Raw genomic sequence first — 10,298 nt, 5'->3', positions numbered from 1 at the left:
CCGGCCGCTGCTCTGAGCCCCGCGGCCCGCAGCCCGCGCTCCGGCCGCACGCCTGCCGCCACAATGGGGCCGGCGGCCGGCAGCACCGCGCTGCTGCTCTGCTGGCTCAGCGGCTGCTGCGCGGCCATCAGCTCCATGGACATCGACCGGCCCGGCGACGGGCGCTGCCAGCCCGTAGAGATCCCCATGTGCAAGGATATCGGCTACAACATGACGAGGATGCCGAACCTGATGGGGCACGAAAACCAAAGGGAAGCTGCCATTCAGCTGCACGAGTTTGCCCCCTTGGTGGAGTACGGGTGCCACAGCCATCTGAAATTTTTCCTGTGCTCCCTCTATGCCCCGATGTGCACGGAGCAGGTTTCCACCCCGATCCCAGCCTGCAGGGTGATGTGCGAGCAGGCGAGGCTGAAGTGCTCGCCGATCATGGAGCAGTTCAATTTTAAGTGGCCGGACTCCTTGGACTGCAGCAAACTGCCCAAAAAGAACGACCCCAATTACCTGTGCATGGAAGCCCCCAACAACGGGTCGGATGAGCCACCCAGGGGCTCCAGCATGCTGCCGCCCATGTTTCGTCCCCAGCGGCCCAGCAGCGGCCACGACCTGCAGCAGCACAAGGACAGCCTGAGCAGAACGTCCTGTGAAAATCCCGGCAAGTTCCACCATGTGGAAAAGAGCGCTTCCTGCGCGCCGCTCTGCACGCCAGGGGTTGATGTTTACTGGAGCAGGGATGACAAACAGTTTGCTGTCGTTTGGATTGCCATCTGGTCCATTCTGTGCTTCTTCTCCAGCGCTTTCACCGTGCTCACTTTTCTCATAGATCCTCAGCGTTTCAAGTACCCCGAGAGGCCCATTATCTTCCTGTCCATGTGCTACTGTGTCTACTCGGTGGGCTACATCATCCGCCTCTTCTCAGGTGCTGAAAGCATTGCCTGTGACAGGGACAGCGGCCAGCTCTATGTCATCCAGGAGGGGCTGGAGAGCACTGGCTGCACCATTGTGTTCCTGGTTCTGTATTACTTTGGTATGGCCAGTTCCTTGTGGTGGGTGATCCTGACTTTGACGTGGTTTCTGGCGGCTGGGAAGAAGTGGGGGCACGAGGCAATCGAAGCCAACAGCAGCTACTTCCACCTGGCAGCGTGGGCCATCCCGGCCGTGAAGACCATCATGATCCTGGTGATGAGGAGGGTGGCTGGGGACGAGCTGACAGGGCTGTGCTATGTTGGCAGCATGGATGTGAACGCCTTGACGGGGTTTGTGCTCGTTCCTTTGGCTTGTTATCTAATCATTGGCACTTCTTTTATTCTCTCCGGGTTTGTGGCCCTTTTTCATATCAGGAGGGTGATGAAAACAGGTGGAGAAAACACCGACAAGTTGGAGAAACTTATGGTCAGGATTGGTGTCTTCTCAGTCTTGTATACAGTGCCTGCAACTTGTGTGATAGCTTGCTATTTTTATGAGAGACTGAACATGGATTACTGGAAAATTGTGGCAACTCAACAGAAATGCAAGATGAACAATCAGACTAAAAATTTAGACTGCATGATGAATAACTCTATCCCAGCAGTAGAAATTTTTATGGTCAAAATTTTTATGTTATTAGTTGTGGGCATTACTAGTGGCATGTGGATCTGGACTTCCAAGACTCTTCAATCCTGGCAAAATGTTTGTAGTCGGAGATTAAAGAAGAGAAGTAGGAGAAAACCCACAAGTGTTATTACTAGTAGTGGAATCTACAAAAAACCTCAACATCCACAGAAAACTCACCTTGCAAAATACGAATCAACATTACAACCGCCCACTTGTGTGTGACCAGTTTAGAAAAGACTGTATCTCACCTCACAGACTTACAAATGTCCACAGTAGCAGTCAGAAATTAAAAAATGAATGGTGCTTTTTTTGTCAGAACATTTTAATATCTCAAGGCACAAAAATGTATCATGCTGAATTCAGGAGCTGGTGAAAAACTGAAGGTAAACGTACTCATGGAAAGGTTTCATGTGAAAGAAATATTGTGAATTAAAACAGTCTGCTCTGTTACTAATTTGTAGTTAGGAATCACATCCATCCCTCAGATTAAAAAAATAACAAAACAAAAAAACATAAAACCAAAACCAAATACAACAACCAACACTCATTTAACTTCTTCATGTAGCTGGGCTGGATTTTCTTCAGCTCTCTGAGTAACAAGGTATAGCCAAGTTTTAGGGAGCAATGGTTTGATTTTCCAAGTGCCCAAGTGAGCACTGTCTCTCCAGGGACTGGAGGAGGCCTGTCCTGAGCGAGGATGCTCTCTGGGAAAACAACCTCCGTGCTAACTTTAAAACCCTTCACAACTCCTCTCAGCCCTCTGGGCCTGGAGTGCCTAAAAATAGGCTCAATCTATAATGCTCACCAATATTCTTTCACCAAAAGAGAAACTTCCTGCACCAGACACAAACTTTGTGAATAAGAATAATGTGCAATACATTTTTTTTTTCTCTTACCATGACATGAAAAGAGAAACAAGTATTTTGCTGTACATAAAGACAACAAAAGAAATCTCTTAACAAAAGAACTAAGAGGTCTAGTCCTCAGAAACCCTTTAGTGTTACATTTTGTGGCTTTTTAATGGAAATCAAGCCAATGTTATACACGTTTGGACTGATTTGTGCAAAAAAAAAAGGGGGGGATCAATTCAAAGAGACCCAAAGGGCTTATTGACTCTTTCTATTGTTAAACAAATTCTCACTATGAATAGATCAAGAAGCACTAGATTCTGCAAAGGGAAGCTTTGTATAGAGTGATGCTCTTTACTGTGCTGGGGGTGCACAGTTCTGTGCTGTATATATTTGTAATATACAATTATTTTTCATGCTCCACTATTTTATTAAAAATAAAATATGTTCTTTAGTTTGATAATTTTGTGTGTTCTAAACTTTCTCTGATGTGCTTTGCAGTTAATAAACTTGTTTCCTGGATCACTTGATAAAAGCACACTTTGAATATAATAATTGTTGTTATACTTGCCTGCGAGTATAAATAGAGAGAACAGTAATTTACTCGAAAGAAATTGCAAGGTGAAATGAAATAAATGGATTTTGAAGGTGCACATTTCTGTGAGCCTCTGCAACGGAGACACCGAATGGGCTTTAGCGATGTAAAAAGCGGCAGCGGGGTAGAGCAGGACCGTGTTTACAAAGCGCTGAGATTACAGCAGTGATCCTCGCCTAACAGCCCTTTCAGATTTGCATGGGCTGCGTTCTGCATGTTAAAGATCGCTGCCTCACTTCTCACAGCTGGAACACAATTCCGTCTCTACCCTTCGGGGAATTTCCCCCCTTTCTAACGCCGCTGAAAGCGTCACCTTTTGTGGAAAGACTTAGGGGACACCGGCAAGTACAAATGCAGGGTTTGGATGCTACTTCAGGGAAGTTACCAGATGAAGCTCAAGCTGTAAATACATTTTCCAGAAGTTTTGAGTGGGGTATGTTTTTGTGTGAACCTGAGACTTTGCAGGTGATGGCCAGGCTGGGTGATGAGCTGGTGAGGCAGGGGTAGAACCTCCCTTTCCCACCCAGGCTGCTCTAGAAAAGCCTTTGCCAGGGATCTCATCACAGAAAGAACAGGTCTGAATGGGAGAGTGGGGATCCTTGTGACAGTCATGTTGTGCCTGGGAATTTTCCAGCAAAAGGTTCTTTAGGAGTGGTCTGGTTTTTCAACTTACCTGTGCAGTGTGGCAGATAAATTCTTGCCTTTTTGTACTCTTTTGAAGTGTTCCCAGCAGTGATGAGGAACTGGAGTGGCAGAAATGATCTTGCAGGTATTATCAATAATCTTCGTGCACATAGATAAAGCAGTTTTCATACAAAATTCATCTTTTGAGGAAGAGAAAATATCCTTTTTCTCTTTTGTGCCAGTGTGCCACTGTTTGACACAGGGCTTTGAGATGCCCTGGAAGTTAATCCTGTCAGAGGACACTGTGCTGCAGCCAAAGTAGGACATTGCACTAAACAAATCCACTTGTGAAACTGCTGAATTAATGTCTGTGCATCTGTGTATGCTCCAGCTAAACCAATGGCACTAGATCCTGAGAAATACAGAGCTTTAAAATCACCTGTGTATTGCAGATTGTGCAGGAAGCCTTCAGGTGTGTGTCTTGTTTGTGTGCCACCTCAGAAGATTCATCCCTGGCAGAAGGGGCAGTGCTGGCTTCACCAGGACAGGTTTGTTCAGGGAATGGTGCCAGGCTTCGCTCCAGCCTGCATCAGTCACTGCAAGAAACTCCTCACTCTTCTGTGGGCTACAGAATATTATTTGCTTGCGTTGTTGATGATGAATTCTTACATCCTGCTGTCAGGATTCTGGAAGAGAAAAACCGTGAAGATGGATGTTCAGCAGTGGCTGAGCTCCTGCTGCTGTTCTGGGTTTATTCAGTTGTCAGCTCAAGCCCTTCATTTCACCAGGGCAGAACTGCACCTTTGCCCATGAAAATGACACATGATGCTTGGCTGGAGGCATCGTGTTACAAATAGATACTTGCTGAACTGTAAACCAAGTATTCAGGTTTTATTTATGCTTGCAGTTATTCAGGAATTATTTGGGGCGTGTTACTGGTAATCAAATGAGATTCCTCAAGTACATCATGATGCAGATTCTTTACATCAGGGCTAGTACACTGTAAATGCAGCAGAATGCAATGATTGGCTTTGAGGAACATCTTAAGAATTAATTAATTCAGAAATTGTATTCTTGCTGTCCCATGGCTCCTAACAGTCTTAACAGTTTAATACTGAAGTTGCTACTTAAGGCATTGGAAGCTTATTACTGTTAAAGGAAGGTGATATACTTATTTTCAAAACAATTAACTTAATACTGTTATTAATAATTAACACAGATTTGTATTCTTGTCTTAGAAGGCTGCATTTTAGTTAAATGATAATAATACTAAAAGCCATTAAGGCAACATCTCAAAAATATTAAACTTCTTTATTTTTCACAGCAATTTTATATTTTAGTGAAATCATGTTTGAATTTTTATTTGTTGAATTGTATAGGATTTTTCATTACTGCCAAGCCCCAATAGGTATTTGCTTATCTCAGACCTTTAGGAAAAGTGTCTGTACGTGGTAATTTTAACAATCCAGTCACGCCATGGGAAACTTGTTGAGGAAGAAATGTCCAGTGGCATTTATCATATAAAAGTTATAAAAGAAGTGGATTGTGTACATACACCAAATCAAGAACCAGATGTTTGTCACAGGCTTGTGAGCAGGTAAAAGAAAGGCAGAAAGTTCCTTTTTCTGGCAAAGGTAGCTTGGTAGAACAGCGTGATTTACTGGGGAGAGATTAATGAGGTAAGAGTATGAGATCGGCAGGGGAAAATGGGATTCAGGGCAAAACCCCACAAAATTCTAATTACCATGGTAAAACTCTTGTTTCTCTGTGAAATGCCGATGCTTCTCATAAACAGAAAAATAATTAAGCTCGGCAGTTGCAGGGTTTAGACCTGACATGTTGGGACACTCCGAGCAGTGCAGAGCAGGCACCACCGAGAGGATGTGAGGGGCTCAGCCAGGAATGTTCAGATCCCTTATCAGGTTTTGCCCAAGCAGCATTTCATGTGTCTGTTATTATGCAGCCATTATTCACATCTGGCTGTCATCCCGTGGCTGCAGAGAGCCCAGGAACAGCCGTGTCTGACACACACCCTGCTCCCCCCAGCCCCAACAGCCCTGGCTGCAGGGGGATGGCTCTGTAATGATGGGATGTTCCTGCTCAGGTGGGCTTTTGATGGCAGGTGGTCTCCAGCAACAGATGGCCTCAAAGGACGAGCTCCAGTGCCTTTTAGTTGAAAACATTTACACATTTCTTTAAAAAAAAAATTTGAAATGTTATCCTCGTGTAATGTTTTTAAGTATTTCAGACAGAGTAGCCAAGTTATTAACAGTGACAGATGATAAATCAGGGTATCCTTTAAAAGGTGGGTGATGGTGATTATGTGGTCTTGGAGCTTGCTTTGATCAGAAGTGACAGCCCTGTAAGGTCTGTGCCACTCAATCCCCCCTGAAGGGAGATCAGCACCTGTTTGCACTTTGAGGCTCCTCTACCTCCCACTGCCTTCCAGCACTATTTCATCTTTTTTAACACACTTGATGTTGATTAGCTTTAAGCAAAGTCATTATTCATTTACAAAACACTCCTTGATGGAGCTGGCTCTGAACTGTATTTCAGTGGCAGTGTTTGTGCCGTAACAGTTAAGGAGGTATCAGCATCCCCATTACAGAAGCTTTATTTTCAGGGAGCCACAAGTTACAATCAGTCTGAGTGCCAATATTAACCTGGTTTCCGTGGGTTTTTTGGTCCAGACAATGGTACATGTTGCCCTTGGATCTGTTCAGCTCTGGCCTGTTGTTATCTTCCCACGTTTATCCAGCAGAGACACAGGATCAGCTCTGTGAAACAAACAGGTCCTGCTTTGGTAGATCCGATTTCAGCTCAGTAAATACTGCTCCAAGCAGCTTTAGGTCTTGCTTGGGAAGTGGAATGGATATTTCCAGAAACAGCACCACAGGGCTTTGAATCACCAAGGGCTGTACAGAATCCCAGAAGGAGTGCCCGTGATTATTGCACTGCGCAGCGATCATCTGTGCAGGATTTGGGACGGGGCAGATGTGAATTCCCGGGGGATCAGGCAACCCCAGTGCTCTGAGAACAGATGTGGCTCCCGGGGCCAGCTCTGCCTTTCCTGTGCTAGCAGGGTTAAAGCTTTGGGGAGCTGTACATCAAAGGCAGGACGGAGCGATCCTTGTGTGTGTTTGCAGGGCATTGTTTAAAGAGGAATTCCTTCAGTTTGTTGTCACTAGTTTTTTCCTTCCATTCTTCAAGATCTCCTCACAGATCTGCTCCACTGAAGTCAATGGGTGTCCAGCTAAATTCAGTGTATGCTTTGAATCAGACTTCCTATCTCAGGGAAAGCATGAACTACAGGAAAAGTCATTATTTTGAATTTTTTTCCCAGACATCAGAGCATCTTTTGAAAATCCTGATGTGACATAAATTCATTATATAGGAAAAAGTATCAGTGAACAAAACAATTCCAGTTATATTTTCAAAATGTGCTGCTGTGTTAGAATGGACAAAGCCCAGTATGTTGCAAAAGCACCTGTCATTTCAAAATGAAATTCAGAAATACTGGATGTTGATAATGTTGGGATGAAGGTTTATTTTTGTATTTTGCTTTAGCATATTTTGGCTTTTTGAGAACACATAGTTCTTGCAAAACGCTCAGTATCAATAAATCTGCATTTCCTGCTGGCGAGGCAGCTCCCCAGAGATTCTTCAGCCAGTTCCCATCTCTGCTGCTGCCTCTGCCTCTCCGGGGGCTCAGAGCTGCAGCATCCCCGGGAGCTAACGAGGAGCTGCAGTCTGCAGTGGAGCCCAGCTGTGCCCCTCGTTCCCTCCTTCCCTCACTGATCAGCACCTCTGCTCCCCTTCCCCTCTCCTCCAGTGCTGAGCAGGCTTTCATCATCTGCATGTGCCTGGCTCCCCTTCCCCTCCTCTCGAGTGATGCTCCCTTCAGTCTCTAATCTGCCCACACACAGCTCTCTGAGCTACTGGCCAGGACCTGCCACTGCTTTGAGCTTTTTTTGCTCTACACAAACGAAAAGAGATTTCAAAACTTGTGTTTTATCTTTCTTTTTTGGGTAAAGACTGTGGTAAGAGGCAGAGATTCAAAGTTCTGGGCTACCAAAGGTGCTGATGAACACTGGAGACTGTCAAGAAGAGACTGCCAGTTCTGAGCAGGTGCCTTAAACTTGAAAATACTCTTTTGTGGAACACAGGCATTGTTTGCTTCTGTCTTGTATATTTGTTATTTTATAGTTCCTTTATCTGAGACTAATGTCTGTGTGAAATAAAAAACAGGAAAGGGACAAAGAAAACACGCAAATAGGACTTTACAAGTGCACTGACTGCTCCTCACATCACCCATGGACAGCACAAACTGCTGCTGCTCAGCATTTGGGAGGTGTCTGACTAAGCAGAGGCTGTTGTGCTGCAGGGAGCACTTGTGTGCTTTGTTTCGGGTCGCTGCTGAGATAGGAACATCAACAGTGCACCAAATTTTATGTTTCTTTTCACACTCTGTAATAGCTCTTCAAGGACCTCCTTTGCATATCTAACAAGGAGAACTGTGGGAAAGAGACGTCTGAATCCTGAATGCTGTAGGGTTGTCTTTGATAGCGAATTTCACAAGAAAGTAAACACTGACTGTGTCTGTATGGAGAGAGGTGAAATCTGTGAGCTCCTCCAGAAAAGACAGGAGAAGGAAAACTGGGCACAGGCAATAAACAGGCTAAAGATTCTGAGAACAGAGCCACAGGAGAGGAGGAAGGAGAAAATGCCCCAAGGGAGTTGCCATTGTTTAAGTCCTAAGGTTAGAGATGCACAAACTCAACTGCTTATTTTTGCACATTAATCTAATCTGGTGCCCAGGTCTTTGGTTTCCATTGCACTGCTCGGAGCCCCTGCTCTCCTCACAGATACAGAAAGGCAGTCAGGGTTTCGATTCCATGCTTCCCTGCTTATCCTGGGTAACTGCATCAATATTTGGAGTGGAATCAGATTACCTAGCTCTATGCACTGTATCTTATACAATCAGAGAGTATCACAGTGCGACAACTTTTGGTAAACTGAAGTTACCAATGTATCTTCCCTGCTTATCCTGGGTAACTGCATCAATATTTGGAGTGGAATCAGATTACCTAGCTCTATGCACAGTATCTTTTACAATCAGAAGAGTATCACAGTGTGACAACTGTTGGTAAACTGAAGTTACCAATGTACGGTTTTTGAAACAAATCCCAATGCAGTGGCAAGAGAAGGTTTGAAGAACAATCAAATTCAGAATTTCAGCCATTACTGGTTTTGTTAATTAACTTATCTGGGGCAACAGGTTCTTCTGCATATTTCTTTGACAATTCCACCCTTAGAGCCCACAGAGTCTGGACTGTGAAGGGGTGTATTGCACAGCTCTTTGATCAGTTTTGAAAACTCCTCAAAGCCCTTCATTTGCAGGATATGATAAAGCCAAATTTAAGGCAGAAGAAGGCACGTCCTTTACTCCTTTTTTTAACTCCCAAATTCAGTTTCACACGGAGTGACTCCCAGAAGCAGTGGAGGGTTTAAATACCAGTGGCAGTGACAGTTTTTGGGTTTGTCTGTGTTTTGGGACCAGCGGGAAGTGATCCTTGAGGCAGAAGCTGTCTCGGTCTGGCAGCCCCTGTCAGTGTCCCTGTCCCCTGGCTGCTGTTCCCACCTCCGTGTGCTGCTGGGGACTCCTCGGCCGCGTTCAGAGCATCAAAGAGCTGCTGTTTGAAATGCAGCCCTGAGCAAACTCCGTGTCTCCAGCACAACTCGGGATGCAGGAGACTGATGTTCTGCTTCCCTGTTTGATGTGTTTAACACAACAGACATATCTACAACTTGGCATTTAAAAACAGCAACCAAAACAAACAAGTTGGGCTCGTTTACATAACAAAAAACTCCTTGGCCTTGCAGGAGGTTCCTTTGAAATGTACGATTGTTTCTGGCACTGAGGGAGAGGACCTGCCTGCTCTGGAGCTCAACCTCTTGTTCCCTCCATACACGCACCAAAAGGCAACTTTTCACTAAACGAGATCTCTTCCTTCCACAAGGTTTAAACAACCCCAAAACCAAACCCGAAGCTGCAGGGGCTCCACTGTTATATATTTTTTCCTAAAGTAGTCTTTTTGAAGCACTAGTGCCAGCTTCGCAGCTGATTTTAACAAGTACAGAATCTGCTTGTGACTGATGCAGAAGTGTACAATTCACACCACAGCTCCACAGTAACCCCGGGTCACTGCAGTGAGTGCTTCATGGCTTGTTTTCTCATTTTATCTATTCAAAACCACACAGGACTCAAATAGCTGTAGTCTGTGAGTAGTGTTGTAAATGTAAATGATGAAGTATCCTTTTCTATCATCACAATCGGGCAATATATAAAACTCTCACCATGTGAATATTGAGCATGTTGGTATTTCAAGCTAGTAAAACCTATTTCAAGGCAGGCTTAATCTTTTCGACTTGTGCTTTAGATGTACAAGCAGCACTTCAAGAACCTGTGTAGTTAAGTGAGTTTTGGGGGTTTTTTATGTTTGTTTTTTGGGTTTTTTTACAAGGAAGATCTCTCCTTTTCATTTTGATTATTTACAGAAGTAATGTCTGAAGACAACAAAAACAACCAGCAAAACACACTGCCATGTTAATTAGAGCTGTTCCTGTTAGGAAAGGAAAGG

The 10,298-nt window shown here is 44.6% G+C and overlaps 1 protein-coding gene across 1 annotated transcript; it reads left to right on the top strand.

The window, feature by feature from the left end:
* Nucleotides 1-34: 34 nt before the first annotated feature.
* On the top strand, nucleotides 35-2,882 carry FZD10 (frizzled class receptor 10). Its single transcript, XM_041410220.1, has one exon. The coding sequence runs from the start codon at nucleotides 64-66 to the stop codon at nucleotides 1,810-1,812; it is 1,749 nt and encodes a 582-aa protein (XP_041266154.1). The 5' UTR covers nucleotides 35-63; the 3' UTR covers nucleotides 1,813-2,882.
* Nucleotides 2,883-10,298: the final 7,416 nt, after the last annotated feature.

This window comes from Onychostruthus taczanowskii, unplaced genomic scaffold, assembly GCF_017590055.1.
Source record: "Onychostruthus taczanowskii isolate IOZ18803 unplaced genomic scaffold, ASM1759005v1 scaffold32, whole genome shotgun sequence".
Taxonomy (NCBI): Eukaryota; Metazoa; Chordata; class Aves; order Passeriformes; family Passeridae; genus Onychostruthus; species Onychostruthus taczanowskii.
This window is presented reverse-complemented; position numbering and strand designations above follow the sequence as displayed.